Source organism: Saccostrea echinata, unplaced genomic scaffold (assembly GCF_033153115.1).
Source record: "Saccostrea echinata isolate AGI-Se365-2 ecotype Australia unplaced genomic scaffold, CSIRO_AGI_Sech_v1 ptg000015l, whole genome shotgun sequence".
Classification (NCBI taxonomy): Eukaryota; Metazoa; Mollusca; class Bivalvia; order Ostreida; family Ostreidae; genus Saccostrea; species Saccostrea echinata.
Window position 1 is genome coordinate 15,315,061 of NW_026889764.1, and position 19,301 is coordinate 15,334,361.

Sequence of the window (19,301 nt, forward strand, 5' to 3'; positions counted from 1 at the left end):
GAAATGTAAATATTTTTTTAATAAAATGCAACGTCAGATATTATAAAAGTTTTTTATTGTTATAATTTAATCAGACTTTATCATCTTCAAGAAGACTAAAAAGGCAAATGCTATAAGTACTCATAGAAATTTGATCCCTGGTGAGCCAAAATATCTCAAAATATGTGTAATCTCTATACTCTATAGACATTGAATCTGTCCTTTCCTACGTCGCTACTTTACAAGACTCAAGAGTCAATTGATACACAGTAAATGATTGATTTTTTACGATATACAGGTATATACTAAAACCTACCCAAGTTATATTTTTTTCTGTAATAAATTTAAAAATTAGATTTAAAATAGTATAAGCATACTGTATAAAGCATAAGCGCTCATACAAACATCTTTTCAACAAATTTAAAGTGGATGAAATGTTTATATACATGTAGAAATAAAAACATCATAAATAAGAATATCTGCGACATATGCATTGATAATTTAAATGAACCAATATGTTTATCATTATTTTAAAACATAAGAGATTATAACTGAAGTTTCATCGGTTTTTTGTGATGCTTTTTTTCATTGTATTTTATCAAGCACGAAGTATTCATCTGCTGATTGTCTCTCGGTATCAACTATGGACTTATTTTCCTCTAAATTTTTATCATTTTCACCATTATTCACAGTCACAGTGCCGTATCCATCAGCTGGTGTTGATACTCCTGGTCTGGCGTGATCGTAGTACTCACTTCTGTCCACTGTCTCTAAATCTGTTTCATTCAACTGGTTGTACACACCATCATTATTATCAGGGATATTTTCATTCATCCAGAAGGGAGGTTTGTGAGATACTCGTGCAGAATCTAGCTGAAAGATATATATGAAAATACTAAGTAGAATAAATTTATGTGGAAAAATGCTGCAAGTTCCTTTTTTATGTTGCGACATAAATCTACATATTTTAATGTAAAATTTGCTCATTTCAGTTCTTCTAGGTAGAGAAATCTAAGAACTGTTTTTATTTTTTATCTTCCGTCGGTCGCTTTTTGGATCAAGTGTAAGAGATGATTCCCTAGAAATGATAAAATATGCAAATAATTTTTCAAAGAAGCCGAATCAAAACCCTGTATTTACATCATAGACCTTTGCTTGCAAGCCATATTCGTTTTTAACCTACATATGTAGGTATATATTTAGAGTATGTATTAATTTTGATCTTATTTACTTCATGTATGCAGTCCAAACTAATCAGAAATGGTTTCATGGCAACGAAACATGTATTTTTAGGTGTGCCTTTTGGCCCAATGTCTCCCATACGTAAGTAACTTGTATGCTCCTCCTCTCTATTATGAAATGTATTAAGAATTTGCAACTTTATTTGACTTGGTTTAGGAAAATCTAGAAAAACCGTTGTTGAAAACACTGAAGAATGTTTTGAATCTTTTCTTTCCATTATAATAGCTAGTAACGATACATGTATCATACTCAGATATATTATGGTAATTAAAATCCTCTAATGGTTGGTATTCTTGAGTGGTAATAAGCAATCAAGAAGAAAAGTTTCTTGATGAAAGCAATTGAATCCATGGGGGGACTGGCCCCCAACTTTTTCTGAGTATAGTATATTGATAGGGTAAATTTTCCTTTTTATCCCCCCCCCCCTACCTGAAGGTTGAACACTTGCAAATTCCAGGATTTGGACAGTAAATAAGGGTTTTTTCGCTTGTCAGATAGTTTTGGGAAGCCTCACCCTCCCCACTTTTGAAATCGCTGCTATGGGCCTGTTCACAGAATATTTCACCAGTAAATATGTTTGTTTTTATATTTGATAGCGATGAATAAGATTACCCTGTCTTAAAACTTCTTTTGGGGCAAAACTGCTAATGCGTTCAGTGGTTATACTGTTCATAGCTACAAATCATTTTCGGCCAGAAATGCTTACAAACAAAACATCTCTCTTTTAAAAACTTGTCTAGTTATTTTAAAATACTTTTATACTGTAACTGTGCATTTATTTATTTTTTTTTATCATCAAAATGCAATCAGAGTTTTAAGATACACACAAACAGAACAAATTACATATATAAACATTTTGGAGTACCCAAAATTTTAAAAAAAAAATCGTTGATCCTCAACTGACTAGTACATAAATGCCTTTATGTACAGATGTTAAACATTTGTCGAGATTTTGTTTTTGATTACATAATTCCAATAAATTATATTTCAATTGATATTTTCACTTATTTCCTTTTTTTGTAACTGAATTGTCAAATTTTTTCAAACAATGTAAATCTAAATGTTTTTCTTTGATTTTATTTTTTTGGTGCATATAACATACTATAAGTAATTCGGTTAACAAACACATATACGTATATTGATACAGCCAAATCTCACAATATACATGTAATATAATGAACCAACTCAAAAGAAAATGCATCCCACTGATTTCACTGATTAAGGGTCCTCCCATAAATTCTTCACGTACTTTTGGACGATATATCGTGTTCAGTACTGTATATGTACATGTAGAATAAGTATATGAGAATTATCAAATCACTGATAAAGAAAACCAATGAGTAATTTTATTTTTATACTTTAAATAGATAAACATTCAGGAAACTGTTCTATTTAAGACAACTATGAGATTGCTCATCTAAAGTACAGTCTTTAAAACTTCAAAATTCATCAAGTTATTTAGGTACTGAGAAAGAATCGACTTTAAGTTTTAAGAATTTTATTTTTGAAAAAAGACAGTAATCAGAATTTGAGAATTATCAGGTTTAGATGACGGACATTAATATGCAGTTTTCTTATGACAAAATACATGTTAATATGTTGTGGTTACAAAAGAAGAGTTGATGGCGGTACACGTGTATATTGTTCTCAGACTAGATTCCCTGATTAATTTGTCAATGTTTTGTTTCAATTGTATGTTCTCATATTTATAAAAACACTTTCTACCGAGAGCTCTATCAATAAAGATCTATTTGTGTTAAATCGGACTGCTTCCATTTTTTTCTAATTAGATATTCCTGTAGAAGCCGATTAGCAGTTACAGCACTCCAAGAGTTAATTCTCTGAATTAATCATTGAGAATCATTAAGGAATTTATTCCAGTGTGCAAATTTAATGTGTGAAAAATGTATTCTACTTATTTACTTAGACTATCATATACTTTTATCCAATTCTTATAAGTATAAAGTTACTGTGCTTTAGGTATTTAAGTTTAGGTCTACCTTTCCCTGTTCAATGTCGCTGTACATCTCACTACTACCTTTGCTACTCTCCTGATCCATCCGCTTTGAAAGACGAGTATCCGTGTTCATTCGATTTTGGTTTTGCTGAACACTTGCAATTGATTCTGGTTTCCTAATTAAAAAATAAATCTTTATAAACAACAACTAAACAACAAAAACTAAAACAAAAGTAATACTTTGAACAAATTAAAACAAAAGTAATACTTTAAACATTTTTTTTTTTTGTCATTGAACTTAATCAATACTATAACGATGAGATGAAGCTTGAGTTGCAGTATTGAGAGAGCCCATTTGGGAGGTGAAAATCCCAGCATGTTTTCTTGACATTTCTACCTACACATTTTTTTTCTTTTTTATTGATACCACTTAGAAATGGTGCTGATGGTACGTTTATCTTATTGACCTGTGTCACCTTCCCTTTGATTGTGTAAAGTGGCAGTGCATGCTAACAAAAAAGGACAGAATCTATTCCCTATCTAAGTCACATCATGTTTGTTGTAGACTGTTCCATGGCAAAAATTATTCAATTTACTTGAATCAAGAAGTTTTGGATTTTCGATCCGACTCTGTCTTTAAAGAGATTACAAAAACGTTAAGCTTATATCTGAAATCTTTTTTAACAACATACATTTCGTTTATAATTATATATTCATAAATACAGGGTGTAGGTGGGTGGGAATTTTTTAACACAATATAAAAAATATATAAATTTACAATTTGAGATGCAAGATACGCCTGTTCTTCTTCGTTCTTCAAAGGAAAAGGAAGTATACCTAGGATTCGACTAAAATACCCAAAGTTGAAAAATCGGGGAAATGTTAATGACCCGATAACCCCAAATTTGGGGCTCTCTAATAACGTGATTTAATTTTCAGCAATTAAATCGAATTATTATAGAACACCACACAGATCTAAATTTTTTATGTTTAATGGCGAAAATGGCCGTTGCAGCACCACAATTTTCAGTTATCAGCAATTACAATCATTTACTAGTCACAATCGTAACCAAGGCTACCGACCCAAGTACATTGGGCGATTTTGGCAACCCAAATGGTCAATACATGTAAATGATAATACACAAGAAATAGGCAAAAATAGAAATGAATATGAAATAGGCAAATATACAAAAGAAGCTGTTAAACAACGTACTGGCAAATAATACATTGCAAATATTTCATCCAGTCTGACACAAATAAGCAAATTGAATTTCACAAATATTGAAAAATAATTATGTAAAGTTGAAGCGAACCCTGGGAATAGATGCTCACTAAATATAACCTATTTAAGTTCAGCTAAAGATTGCGCGAAATGGACACAATGTATTCACCGCCACAATGGCTGTAGCTGAACGCTTCTGATTAAAAAAGCGCCCCAAAAGAAAAGGCGAATGCACACAAATTAAACATAAAAATATTAAAACAAATGAGCATAAACAATCATATAAACTACAACAGTGTCTATTTAAGTGTGATTTACATTACTTAGTCATGGAAATAGAGTGCCATGGCCATTTTTAAGAAGGAAAAACTCCCTTCCCTGACATCATAAAATTGTGCAAAGTTTTTCTCAAAGTTTCAACAAAGATCTGATTGCCTTGCTCTGACAAATGCATCCCATCCTCTTTAAATAAAGTATGATCAACTGAAGTGAACTCTGGGTACCGAATATATCCCTCTTGATGAGCCAGAAGTTTCGTCGCAACATAGCTATTAACTCGAACCCTTGCTTTATTAAGAGCATGGTTGTCCCTAGCATCACGCCAATTCAATCTAGGTAATACATAAGACCAAATAATTTTGGTGTTTGCTAACAGTACCGAAAGTGAATCTAAAGAATTATTTATGCTATGACAAAAACACATGATAGAATTTGACCAATGTCATTGCCACCGCAATGTAGAACCAGAAATTGTGGGGGATCTGCATACCTTAACATTAATTTGATTTTAGGGAGGAGATGTCGCCGTCTCATGCCGCCTTTTCCCTGCCACCAGATATTAGCCTTCACTGCGGATAACCCAAGATTGGACCCCCATTTTTTCTAGCATGACCAAAAGCATGCCATATTATTGATGATCCAACAATCCATATTCTTACACCTTCTGAAATATATGTAAACAAAAATGAATATAATAAAAATTAAAATTTTGCAGACTCGTATGAAAAAAAAACTATCAGGCTATTCTGCTTGAGGTGCTAACAGTACCACAACTAATTGAGTCCCTAACCATCAATCAAATTTGAGGTTGGTATTTTTATATATCTCTTATATGCTTTAGATCTTCATCGTCCCGATTCTTGAATTTGATCATCTGACATGCCATTAATTGAAGCTGTTGTGGCACCACCTATCCTAAAGGAATGCGACTTGTACTTATTATTGTCTACCCCAATACATGACAACGACTTCTTCAAAATGGCATTAAATTGATAATGGTGACCTGTCAAAATGACAAAAAGGGCCTTCAGTTATGGCACGTTGAACTGAATATTGTTTCAACAGCTTGAATGGACAGATCTTTCCTTCAACTGCAGGTAGAACCAAAACAACCCCCTTTCCAAACCGATCAGTTTTAGAATGAGACAAATCAGTTTTTACATCTGAATTGTCCTGAGAGAATTGGATGCTTGCCGCATCCAAGGCATGAGAACTACTGCTTTTCTTACTATCTAACACCAACTCACAAATCCAAAAAAGGCTAAAAACGAGCAAGAAAAAACGCGGAAAACAATGAAGTTTCATAAGATGATTTACAAACAATTGGGAGATCATTCAATATCTTTCCCAACAATTCTGGTGTAATGGGCAATCTAGCATCCACTGAACTTTGCAATCTTGACATACCTGGCACCATATTTTTGATAAAGATTTGGGTGGGGTCCCGGGTACCATTAAATTTACATTTAAAGCTTATATCTGACAGATAGGTCCTTACAGATGCAGATGACAGTCCCTTTAATGAACAACTAGCTACAAATTCTAATATCTGTTTTTCATCAGGAGGCCAAAAACGGACGTAACCCACAAGATAACCTGAAACAATCAAATTCAACTAAACCTGTTTGATAAGCAAGTCTTGTATTTGGTGAAATTGAACTCTGAACTAATCTGTCAAATTCAGTCTGGAGATGACGGTTTGAAAGGAATCTGAAATTAATGTTGGCTCCAAGACCGCCTGAGGTGCAAGTGACCGAAAGCGCTGAAACTGACAACGAGAAAAAGCATCAGCAACTTGATTATGAACACCTGAAATATGACAAGACTTGAACTGGATATTGTTTGACATGGAATGAAGGGGGCGAAATAAGCACATAACATGCTTAGATTTTGAAGATGTTTTGTTCAAAATTGTTACTAAGTCCTCATTGTCCACCTAGAAAACTATTTTTCTGCTGAATAATTGACTCCCCAAGCATGACTTGCAAAGACAATTGGAATAAGTTCAAGAAATGCGATGTCCCTGATTACTTCAGTACCAGCCCATTCACTTGGCCACTTGAAAACAACCAATGATTCCTAAAGAAAGCACCACAACCTAATTCCGAATTCCCTGTACTGTCCGTAAATAATTGGAGTTGGTCATCATCTACCCAGTCATTTTGTGGAAAGTAACAGCAGTCATTGAACAAATCTAAAAAAGTAAGCCACACATTCAAGTCCTTTTTAACTGCCACAGAAACCCTGATGAAGGAAGTGATGTGATTTAGAAACCCCTTGCATGACATCATAAATACGTCTAGTGAATGCCCGTCCTGACGGTATGGCACGCAAAGAAGTTCATCAAACCTGCAAGAGCGTGAAATTCCTTTAGAGTAGCCTTCTTTCTTGCCATAAAACTGTTGATCAAATCCTTTAAACTACTTAACTTATCAACTCAAAACCCAAAAAGGTTAGGGAAGTTGAAGGCCAAACTGTTTTATCATCGGCTAAGGGGACACCTAACTGCTTGCAAAGCCCCACAAGCAATGACATAAGTTTATCACATGTTTTACTAACTGCTCTATCAGCAAACAAAAAGTCATCTAAGTAATGCACCACAGATTCCTGTCCAGACTGTTGCTTTAATATCCACTCCAAACATGATGAAAATTCCTCAAAAAGACTACAACACACTGAACATCCCATAGGCAAGCATTTGTCAAAGAAAAACATATCATTTATTTTAAAACCTAAAAGCTCAAAATCTGACGGGTGAACAGGAAGCAACCTAGATGCAGACTTGAGGTCCATTTAACCCGTCAAGGCTCCCTTACCCAACAAACTTAGTAACCTAACAGCATCGTCTAATGAGGAGTAATTGACTGAGCAGAAAGTTGGATCAATAAATGAATTAACACTTGAATTTTCAGGATAAGATAAATGATGAATCAACCTAAATGAGCCATCCTTTTTAGGTACTAAACCTACAAGTGAAAACCTAAGATTGGGAGGGGGTCTTGAATGGAGTGGACCAGCGACTCTTCCAGCATAAATTTCTTTGAACACTTTCTCAAGAATTTCAATTTCATTCTATCTAGCTGATTTTTAATTAGAACAATTAGTAGCTACCCTTGGACCATTGTAATTTTTTTTAAACTTTTAGAAAACCCCTTTAGCAAAATTTCTGAACTCTTCCTGTCATAATCAGAATTTTGTAAATAAGCTGCAAGAACTTCCACCTTTATTCGAGAAAAACCTAGGCCCTGTAGATTGGGGTACACTGGGGAATCGCGCTCTAGGCCGTTGGAGTGGTCTTGATGACGGTACCTGGCTCCTGTATTGTAATGGGTATCCTTGACCTGAAAAATCTCTAGCAGCATATTGATTTTTAGAAAACGGGCCCATACACATAACTGATGGATGAGGGCTGCTGCAGCTCAAACATTTATGCAAATAATGGCACTCTTGTTTTACACAAACCCCATAATTGTTATAGTCATAGCATTTGAGAAAACGCCCCCCTGCTGAAGGTTTTTGCACAGGAGCAGTAAAGGATGGTACCATGTACATAAGCCAAAGCTCCTGATCAACTATTCCCCATGAAGCACTTGAATTTTTTGCAATTCTCATTCGAAATTGTTCATCATAAAATTTCAATCCTTTACCTGCACATCTGCTAGTCCCTAGTCGAACAATGTGGATGTACTTAAGGAAGCCAAAAACTTTCGTAGGGTGTACAGTGGCATATATTGAAGAGAAAATCAAAAATGCATCAGTCCACTGCTGTACATTTGTAATTTTAACTGTAGCCCGTTTCGGTTCAATTACTACTTGATCATCAGAGACTGTTAGTGTTTGATTACCATCCATCGGGGCCGGATTGGATAGTAGCTGACCTATAAATCGATGTATTATCCCTTAACAATTTTTTGTTTGATTGATTCTGAAACATTTGCCCCCAGACTACCATATATACTAACAACTTCGTTACCTGTTGTATCAACATGATTAGCAGACTCAAAACTGACATCACTTTCATTGATGGAAGGAGTAGCCACACTTGAATAAGTTGTAGTAGTGGAACCGGTTGTACTGGTGTGTTTTCCTCTGATACTGGAACGGAGATATCCAGTGTTGAAACTTCTGAGGATGTTGAAACTGATTCCCTTTTCCGTTTACCCGGTGGTGCTGGCTCGGCAGCGGATTGACGCTTCACCGGCTTGGCAGCTGGTTTTCCTCTCAACATTCTGCTTTTCTGAAACTATCGACTTTAGAGTAAGAAGTAATTATTATTATTATTATTATTATTATTATTATTATTTAATTTCACACCAATGTTTGTTATCTCTGTGTTACAATTTTTTTTAAATGTGTTTTTTTTAATTCGAACAACATCCAACGAATTATTTACGTAATGATGCATATAAACACGAAATAAACATTGCTCTGTTCTCCTTAAATTTCAATGGATAAACTTGAAATTTTTTAACACAATATAAAAAATAAACAAATTTACAACTTGTGATGCAAGATACGTCTGGTCTGCTCTTCTTCGTTCTTCAAAGGAAAAGGAAGTACCTAGGATTCGACCCATGGTTGAAAAACCGGGGAAATGCTAATGACCCGATAACCCCAAATATGAGCCTCTCTAACAACGCAATTTAATTTGTATTGTGATAACTAATCGTTATTATCTTTTTTACATGATAATCACTAGATAAATCTAGACTTTTTTTTTCAAAATTCAAAAAATTCATTAACTGAGGAATAATGGATGTAATATACGTACATGAACGTTCATCTCTGTTTTCCTCTCTCATCCAGATTGAGGAAGACTCGTTTTTTTAAAATAATAAGTTCCATTGACTAAAAAGGTGTTTATATATTGCTGGTTTTAAATGTTTTGTAATAAATATTAATCTGGAAACTTAACATAGTTAGGAAATAAAGAAAAGGTTTTGTGAGATTTAACATGTGCTTTATCTAACCATTAAATGAAGAATGAGGTAATATACACATTAGGAGTATTGGATGAAACTACAACCTAAGGGTTGAGTACACATAGGCGTCTGCCCACACTAAACATTATTTATAATTTCAAATACATTTTACTGCTCTTTTTCTCAGAATATTTTTAAATGTTGAAAATGAACAAATGGAAGCTTATTCATTTTCGATGTAATTCCACACAGGGTCTGTAATCGTGCAGTACCATTTCTGAGACATTTTTGATTTTTTCTTTTTTCAGAACATTCAGAGTGTGGTAAAAATCATATATTCTGTTTACTAAAAAATGAATAAGGTAGAAATATTTTTTCCTAATATCTATTCTTGAAGGAAGAAGGCGCAGGTTGTAAAACATTAAATCATCATTGGCAGAACTTAATACTTTTAAGTATGAATTTAAATTTAGGCATGTCCAGATTACCATTGCAAGAGCACAAAGCATACTTTTGTGGGAAGAAATCGTAGTTCTGGAAATTGTTTTCTCGGTATTTAACGAAGGGAAAACTGGTGCTGAACTCCGTATCTCACATGGCGGACAATCTAAAAGAAATAACAATGATTGATGGTAAAAGAAAAATTTTTGAATGTTGAAATAAATTTAAATTTTCAATATGATTTATTGATAAATAATCAATTTCCTGGAAATTATTTCATTTCAAAGAAGAAATATAACAAGCTAGATGAGAGCTTACCTCGCGCAGCAGAAATGGTGCCCTGTGTAATCGAATCTGGACATTCATTTCTTTTAATTGAAAAGAAATCTATAAAACAGTCTGAAAAATTCGAAATTTTTAAATTAAAATGAAAGTGGCACCTGGTATATTGTCATTGTAAGAATATTTTTTCTGATTAAGTAAAGGTGTGTTATGTTCATAATTCAAGTTTATACATCGAAAGTGAAGGTCACAGAACGGTTTCTAAACTATAACTGTGGAGCCTTTGGTTGGAGTACATGTACGTGTTTTAAACTCAATTGTCTTATTGGTCATGACCTTTAGGTGTGCAACGCAATTTGCTCTGAGCCATATAAAGATCATGGTCATGTATCATATTTTGGGAATATGGGTTTTCTTGAATGTTTTCTTGAATAATAACATTTCAAACTGGCCACCATAAGTAAGTTAATATGTAGCTGAAAAATGTCCAGAATTGTGAGTTTCTGCGGTTTTAAAAACGTTTAGCAAATAACAAATTTTCAGCCATGAAAAATTTACTTGTATACTATTATAAAAGAGGTTCTTTATCTCACTAAAGCACCCCTATAAGTGCTGTATTGTGCGCTGCACGGTGTTTATAATACTACTTTTTCCGATTTGTTTCATATTGATTTCCTTTTGCTTATCATAATATATTGCATTTTTTATTCAATGTATTCATGAGTCAGTAATTTTACTCATGAAGCAAAACAATTACAAGTAAACTTTTTTGTCCTCAGTATATACAATTTGCCTTGCAGTAATCCATACTCACATGCTTTTAAGTAAGGGAAGGGAAAATCAGAGGTACAAAATTATAATAATGTTATGTTTTTAATATGTTGCAAGTCACGATTTTCGCGAACTAAATTAATGACTTCGATAAAGGGAATAAAATTGGGTTTGTGATATTTTGATTCTGAAGTAGGCCCCTCTGTTTTAACACACAAATGCCATAGTTCTGTCCATTCACGAAACACGTGATGCAGGCGATCACGTGACAAGTTCCGTGGCGTACTATTCACAGAAGCCCAAAGATTTTCCCGGGTCTTCTATTAGAATAACCCATATGTCACAATAAGCCATATCTCAACAATCGAATTTCATTACCCAGTATAAGCATCGTGTTCATCACAATGCGACTCCTCTGTCTTTTTTTTTTTAAAATTGTGGATCAAGTATGTGTCCTCTCTATTTATTATATATGATCTGTAAACAGTCTAAAGTTACTGAAATTCTAGATCCATATCGTCCCATAATTGCTTTACTGGAGAGGAGACAATTTGGGACATAATGGTTACCACTCTCAGTCCTTCCCTTGGTTGCCACAAGGAAATCTCAGCAAACCCAAGCAATGTACGTTTTTTTTACGTTGAACTTCCAAAATAATGGCCTGAATGCTTAGGTGTCTGCTTCAACGAGACTTTTGCGTACAGATGCCTCTCTAATTCTGGCATTGTGGTGTCCAGGAATGCTACTGGCAGTTTCACATGCAGTTAGAAACTTGTTCCGTCGGTGAATTTAACTTATTTTTCTTACCAGAAGTCCCGTTGTCCCCTTTAGACGGTCTATAACGTTTCCTCTTAACATAAGTCTTTGTTGTAGACGAGATACAATGGATTTAGATGCATTAAATTGCTCAGAAATTTCATTCTGATGGTGTCTTTGCATTATCAAGCCAACAACAAAACTTCTTAGAATTTCAATAAGTCTTTTACGGTCAAAATTTGTTCAAACTCTCGCCGGACATTTTCAAAAACATTGCTGGAAATTGCAAAAATTTTTCAACTTATCCAAAATTCTAGCTAATATATAACTTTCAATCCGAAGCTCAAAGGCAATCATCTTGTACTCGAGCACGCCATGTAGAGTCATTCTTGAATAATCTTCTATCGCACATCCATTTCTAGATATTACGTAAAGCCCAAATCATTTCAAAATAATTTTAATCATGATAAGATGCATTTGTAATAGATTCATAATAGTAATGCGTTTCTTTTTTCCTTTCAGTACTGCAAAGGATTTTCCAAGATTTGTGTAAAATTTTACAGCCTTTCCTTGCTCAAGTAAAACTGAGTCAACCACTTTTTTTTCACACGACATCTACATGTTGACGTAATATTCACATAGTGACGTCATAAATGTTACGTAACACGCTGTTAATAGAATATATTTTTGACTATATGTGTATGTATACCGAATATTATTCTGATCTGAATTGTCGCTATGTAGATACAGAAATGGTTATAACTTTTGAACACCCCTCGTAATTTTTTTCCCCAAATTTAAGGTAGTACAAACACCTATTAAATCTATTTTAACTCATTTCTTAAAAAGTACTCGAGAAAAAAAGAATAATATTCCCATATTGTCAATAATAAATGATCTTTGTAAGCAAAATAATAAGCTGTGGCATGTTTTCATCATATTTTGTTAAAAAAATAGTGATATCATACATACATGTATTGCTCACTTGGGAGCCAACATTTTAGAATGTCTTTATGCTGTCTAAATGCGATATAGCAGTCTGTTATAACCCTAACAAAAAATACTATAGTAAACTATAGTTAACTATAGTTTACTATAGTTAATCAAATAATATAGTAAATCAAAGTTCCAAAGTTTTCACTATAGTAAATCAAAGTTCCAAAGTTTTCACTATAGTAAATCAAAGTTCCAAAGTTTTTACTATAGTAAATCAAAGTTCCAAAGTTTTCACTATAGTAAATCAAAGTTCCAAAGTTTTTAGTATAGTAAATCAAAGTTCCGAAGTTTTCACCAAAGTAAATCAAAGTTCCAAAGTTTTTACTATAGTTATTTTAAAGTTTCAAAGTTTTCCCTATACTTAATCAAAGTTTCAAAGTTTTTTCATTAGTTTAACAAGTTATGTATTTTTATTAATTTATTTTTATTATTTAGCCATTTCAGGGGAGGGGGTGAATATGGGGTTGGTTGAGGCTGGTTTTTGTTGTACATCTTTATTTAAATATACAAAGTAGTTATATTAATTCAAATACAATATTTACATTTATAAATGTAAAAAAAAAATACATATTGACTGAAGTTGATGAAACAAATATTTTGATTCAAAATGACACAATTTTTTTCATATTTTATTTTTTCTCCATAAATAAGACTTACGTTACATCTGCATAACATTAAAATTAAATACATGGAAATAAACATTGCTTATTTATCGGTGCAAGCGACAACCTTTACATTAAAATTCATATTTTGTACATTATTCTTTTAAAGGAGGGGTCGGGTTTTTTAAAATGTTCTCTAAAGCTTTAATGGATCTAAATTGAAACATCATAAAATGTAAAGAATGGTAATCAAATACATAATTCCTCGGGATTTATCTTACTGAATCAAAGTTTCAAAGTTTTTACTATAGCAAATCAAAGTTCCAAAGTTTTTACTATAGTAAATCAAAGTTCCAAAGTTTTCACTAAAGTAAATCAAAGTTCCAAAGTTTTTATTATAGTAAATCAAAGTTTCAAAGTTTTCACTATAGTAATTCAAAGTTCCAAAGTTTTTACTATAGTAAATCAAAGTTCCAAAGTTTTTACTATAGTAAATCAAAGTTCCAAAGTTTTCACTAAAGTAAATCAAAGTTCCAAAGTTTTTACTATAGTAAATCAAAGTTTCAAAGTTTTCACTTTAGTAATTCAAAGTTCCAAAGTTTTTACTATAGTAAATCAAAGTTCCAAAGCTTTTACTATAGTAAATCAAAGTTCCAAAGTTTATACTATAGTAAATCAAAGTTCCAAAGTTTTTACTACAGTAAATCAAAGTTCCAAAGTTTTTACTTTGGTACTATAGTTAACTATAGTAAACTATAGTTAACTATAGTTTACTATAATATTTTTTGTTAGGGTAAAAGCAGTGTAACTTTTGATCCATAAACTGTAGGGGGCTGATATTTGGACATATGTATAAGGAGCCTCTACTCTTTATGTACAATAAAGGTCAAGGTCATATTTTGATGTCAAAGGTCAAAATATTGTGACGTCATCTACTGAATCTTTTAGTTTTTTGCCATTGAAATTTGTTTTAAATCTCCAAAATATCTGAAACCACCGGTTGAACATTCGGTATTTTGACACATTTTAATCTGTGATCTATTTCAATTATTTATTTGATGCTTTGTAAAAATTGAATCATACCTTTTCTCTTACGAGAACTTAAAGAGTAGCATATTTCCATATAAATTTTTAATTCCGGGGAGAATGTATGTTGTATTTTTACATCATATTTTACTCAAATTTACCAGTACCAATATTTTTCACTGAATCTTAGTAATAAAAAGGTTGTCTTTGTAAACAGCATCAAAAGTCTGCAATAAATTAATTGACTTTTTTTTTAAAAGGCACATTCTCAAGTCGAATGTCTGATTTCACAATATTCTTACAGGGGTTTGATAGGGCAGATTTCAAAATATGTGGGCAAAAAATGTGCCGTTGAATTTCTTTCATATAACATATAAAGAGATATTTTATACCCTAGAGCAAAATATCAAAGTTTCAAAAAAAATTGATTTAAGAAAAATTTTGGCCTATCTATTGTGTACTACCTTAATGTACATAAAATCATATCTTTTATACTGATCGAAAATTCTATATGTCGATCCGATCTTGTGCTATTGAATTTGTGTTTCTCCTTAAATACCTATTATTCAGTAGGGAAGATGGATAAAAATATTTCAAAGTAGTGTGCCAATCCGTCGAAAGGGTGTGCTTACTCCACCATGACACCTGATCCCATCTCTGATGCTTTATTGGGTCCGTGTTTATTTGCTCCCAATTTGTATTGTTTCAATGGACTTTTGAGCTTGATACTGTTTGTTATCCCCATATTTCATTAATCACGCAATCATTATCTCAATATCCTTATTTTCGCTCAGGAAATATTTTATTCCTAGTACATGTCTTATTCAACAGCTAAGCAGTTTTTTTTTTCTTTTAACTTATATTCTTTACTAATATTTTACTCACCATCTGAACAACAAGCCGTGCACTTTTGACAGACTGTACCATATTCATCATCCTCATTCAAAAAGCAAACTGTTAATATATATATAAACTGTTATATATATATATATATATATATATATATATATATATATATATATATATATATATATATATATATATATATATATATATATATATATATATATATATATATATATATATATATATATATATTTGGTTGTAGCGATTCATTTGATTAAAGATTTTAATGTATTATTTATGACGTCATAATATAGACAATAAACTTTCCGCTTTCTTAGACGTCATAATCACTTTTACTTTGATACTGTTGTCTATACATTATCGTAAAACTTCTGATGATCTGAAATGAAAGCGCTTAAGCTTTACAGAGGATTTCTGTGTTTTCTTTTCTTATTTTTTATATTGTTACCCAATTACTGAGACTTCATTTCAAGTTATACTGTAAACCTGGGTTGGGGCAGTATATGCTTTATAAACCGCGAAGCGGTTTTTAAAAGAGCGTAAACTGTTCCAACCCAGGTTATACAAGTATAACTCGGGTAGCTATTAATTTATTCCTTTTAACTTAATTTTTCGATCATTAACTGTAAAAAAAAAAAGACGAATTTCCCTTTATAAAGGCCTAAGCGTCATATTCTTCATATTTCAACTGTAACGTCAAGCAGATTGATATGTTTTTTACGTAAATCATTGTGACGTAGGCAACACAGGTTATACGATATAAACGAATTTTTCTATCCAATCAGTGGCCTGGTACAACCAGAATTAAATTATAACCAAAATACAGTGTATATAAATATATATATCACTCCGTCCCCGGAAAGTCGTGGGCTGAAGCCTCGGCCAAAACAAATCAATATGTAAGTTGTAAGACAGTATTGTTTCTTCGTCAAGCGATTGGCACTTTAAGTTGCGGACATTTTGGATGAGACCCTGACAAGTGTTTCTTTAAAAGGAAATAATCGGCAAGTGTAAACATTTCACCTCTTTTCAATTTACTGTAAGATTTCGCAACCAAACTTAAAATACTTAAAAGTCTGTATTATCATAATGAATTTAATATTCTCCATAATCGGATACATAAAATAACATAATTGCTTTTAAAGTGTCTGTCCTAATATTGATGTATGAATTAATTTTTCTCAAAGCAGTTGTTATCAAATTTATTTTTTTAATATTTCGGTAGGCGTTGGCACGATAAATATAATTCCTCACTGCCCAATGACCATGAGTGCAGAGTAAAAGTCTAAATTTATAACACTTCACTGGCATACTTTGATGTCTCATATGAGTCAAATAATCAATCAATCAAATAACACAACAAAAGTGGACCGGACTGGTTCGGATCTCTTTGTGATCAGGAGGTCTGGGTTCGATTCTCGTTACGGATGCTTCTTCAAAGCTAGGACACTTGACAAAGTTAGAGCTTATCCCGAAGTTAGAAATGAAAGTCACGGGCTCTTAGAATTAGAGGTCCAATGTCACGGTTAAGAATTCTCGCTACCTCGAGTGCCATGAAAGCATTTAAGGTCAAAATTTGTGACATTTGACCTAATGCAGGTGACATATTACATTCTAGAACGTTAACGGGCATTTAACAACATACAATCAATCAAATTAGAATAATTGAATAGTTTTTCTCTTTTAAAATTGATTTTGATTCTTGAATAAATTATTACATAAACAGGTACCTGAACATCCGTATGCACCAGAGGTCGACAAAATGTTATAGATTTCTGGGTAAGTCGAAAGTTTTCCTACAGAAAGCAAATAAAACCTTAAAGTATATCATTTAACAATTAAATATGATGAAAGGTTATTATATTGATAAAGTCTTAGTTTTCAGTATGTTATGCAATTGAGTTAGCTACAATAGATGGAATAGGGTTAATTACCATGACTCCTTGAAATGCAGCTTTTACAGACTGTATGTCCATCACTTTCCACACATTCTGGAAGGAATTATGTCCATTTCAATATTCATAAATGCACAAAAGCTAAATTAACAGTACATAATTATGTACATTTTTCACATTTTCATGAAAACTGTTAATTTTAATAAAGTTTACCAGAACAAATGTCGGTATAAGTGTAGGCTGTAACTGATAAAATCAAATTTCCACACAGAGCAACAACTTTCACTACAAAGAGAAATATATTTAGATCAGTTGCATGTAAGTATTCGACAAGTTATTTTTCTCATTTTTCATTGCCTAAGGAACCTAAAAAAACATTCTGGTTTTTAAGGAGTCAAGCTGTCTTTATTTATTTCTTTAAAATAAAATGGAATTACCCGTGTCTTTATGTAGAAAAACATATCAAAATAAGAATATAATGTTCTATTTTCATAGTAGGCAGGTTCATAAATTCATAAAGAATCATAGCATTTCTCATGAATATCCATGAAACTACAACTCGCAATATCTGTGCAAAGTTTGAGAAAAACATGCCCCACTGATCTATTATCAAACATACTTCTCAAAACAAAATTTGTTTTTTCATCTTAACCTTTCAGATCACTTTAATTTCTCATTTTTTTAATCATAAAAAGTCAACTGTATTAAAAGATGTACATGTATTTACTCCATATTTTGATCACGATCTTTAGGTAGTTTATACTTGCATGTTACTACAAAGAATGATTTACTTGAGGATCGAAAATATATCGTTTAAAGTCATCATTTCGAAAGTTCTATGGTTTATACAATTGACAAATCAATCTGTCATTAAGGAGAATGCTGACTGACGTTTTTCATATTCTTATTGTTAGGTCATTATTTACACTCTAAATTGTCGATTGATTTCTCTGTTTGCCCGGTCATGGCAAGGAGCACACGGCGGGTGTGGCCGGTCTACAGGAGATGCTTACTCCTCCATGGTACCTGATCCCACCTCTGATGGTTTTAGAGATTCACTCCTCATTTGTATAGTTTCAATGGATTTTTGAGCTTGATAACTGTACGTCATTACCATATTTCATTCATGTAATTAAATATTTATGCCCCGATATCGAATATTCGGAGGTACTTAATTTTTGCCCTGTCCGTCCGTTTGTCTGTCTGTTTGCCTGTTGGTCTGTTTGTCCCCAAAATCTTTAATATTGCTCATAACTTTTGATTGGTTGGAGCTATGGCTTTCATATTTCACATGTGTATTTCTTGTAACAAGATGCCATCATATTTGACATTTTGACCTTGATCTTGGAGTTTGACCCAGTTTTGTAAAAATTTTACCCAACTTTAACCTTGGCCATAACTTTTGGACAATAGGTGCTAGGGCGTTCATACTTCAAATATGTAATTCTTGTAACAAGGCCTTCCTTTGGATACCAACACCTTTGACCCTTTGACATTGACAAAGGCGTTAGATCTACTTATATGAAAAACAACTTTAACATTGGCCATAATTTTCAAAAGCTTGGAGCTAAGACTTTCCTACTTCACATATATAATCCTTGTGACATGATCTTCCGTTGCAACGTTTCGTCAGCAACGTTGACCCTTTGACCTTGACCTAAGAATTTGACCTACTTTTGAAAAACTTTAACTTTGGTCATAACTTTTGATTTTTTTGGTTGGTGCTAGGACTTTCATACTTCACATACGTAATCCTTGTGACAACACCTTCCTTTGGATATCAACAACTTTGACCCTTTGACCTTAACCTCGGAGTTTGACCTACTTTTGTAAAACTTTAACCTTAGACATAGCTTTTGAGCAATTGGTGCTAGGACTTCCATAATAAACATGTCTATTTCTTGTGATAAGACCTTCCGTTCGATATCAACAATTGTGATCCATTAACATTGATCTTGGAGTTTGACCTACTTTATAAAAACTTTAATCTTGGCCAAAACTTTTGAACGAATGTTTTCATATTTTACATGAACATGTATATTTTTTGTGAGAAGGCCTTTCCTT

The 19,301-nt window shown here is 32.6% G+C and overlaps 1 protein-coding gene across 1 annotated transcript; it reads right to left on the reverse strand.

Moving 5' to 3' along the window:
• Positions 1-412: 412 nt before the first annotated feature.
• On the reverse strand, positions 413-8,988 carry LOC133187915 (uncharacterized). Its single transcript, XM_061323310.1, has 4 exons — positions 8,653-8,988; positions 5,170-5,343; positions 3,222-3,354; positions 413-852 (listed from the first exon to the last, which is right to left on the reverse strand). Exons 2-4 carry the CDS (start codon positions 5,211-5,213, stop codon positions 565-567), a joined length of 465 nt encoding a protein of 154 aa, XP_061179294.1. The 5' UTR covers positions 5,214-5,343; positions 8,653-8,988; the 3' UTR covers positions 413-564.
• Positions 8,989-19,301: the final 10,313 nt, after the last annotated feature.

What these genes read in the sequence shown, in the direction of transcription:
- LOC133187915 (XM_061323310.1), bottom strand. Translation starts at nt 5,213, where the DNA reads ATGAGACGGCGACATCTCCTCCCTAAAATCAAATTAATGTTAAG. An exon ending in AAAATCAAATTAATGTTAAG is followed by an intron (nt 3,355 to 5,169) that starts GTATGCAGATCC and finishes TTTTTTAATTAG; the next exon opens with GAAACCAGAATCAATTGCAA. An exon ending in GCGACATTGAACAGGGAAAG is followed by an intron (nt 853 to 3,221) that starts GTAGACCTAAAC and finishes TATATCTTTCAG; the next exon opens with CTAGATTCTGCACGAGTATC.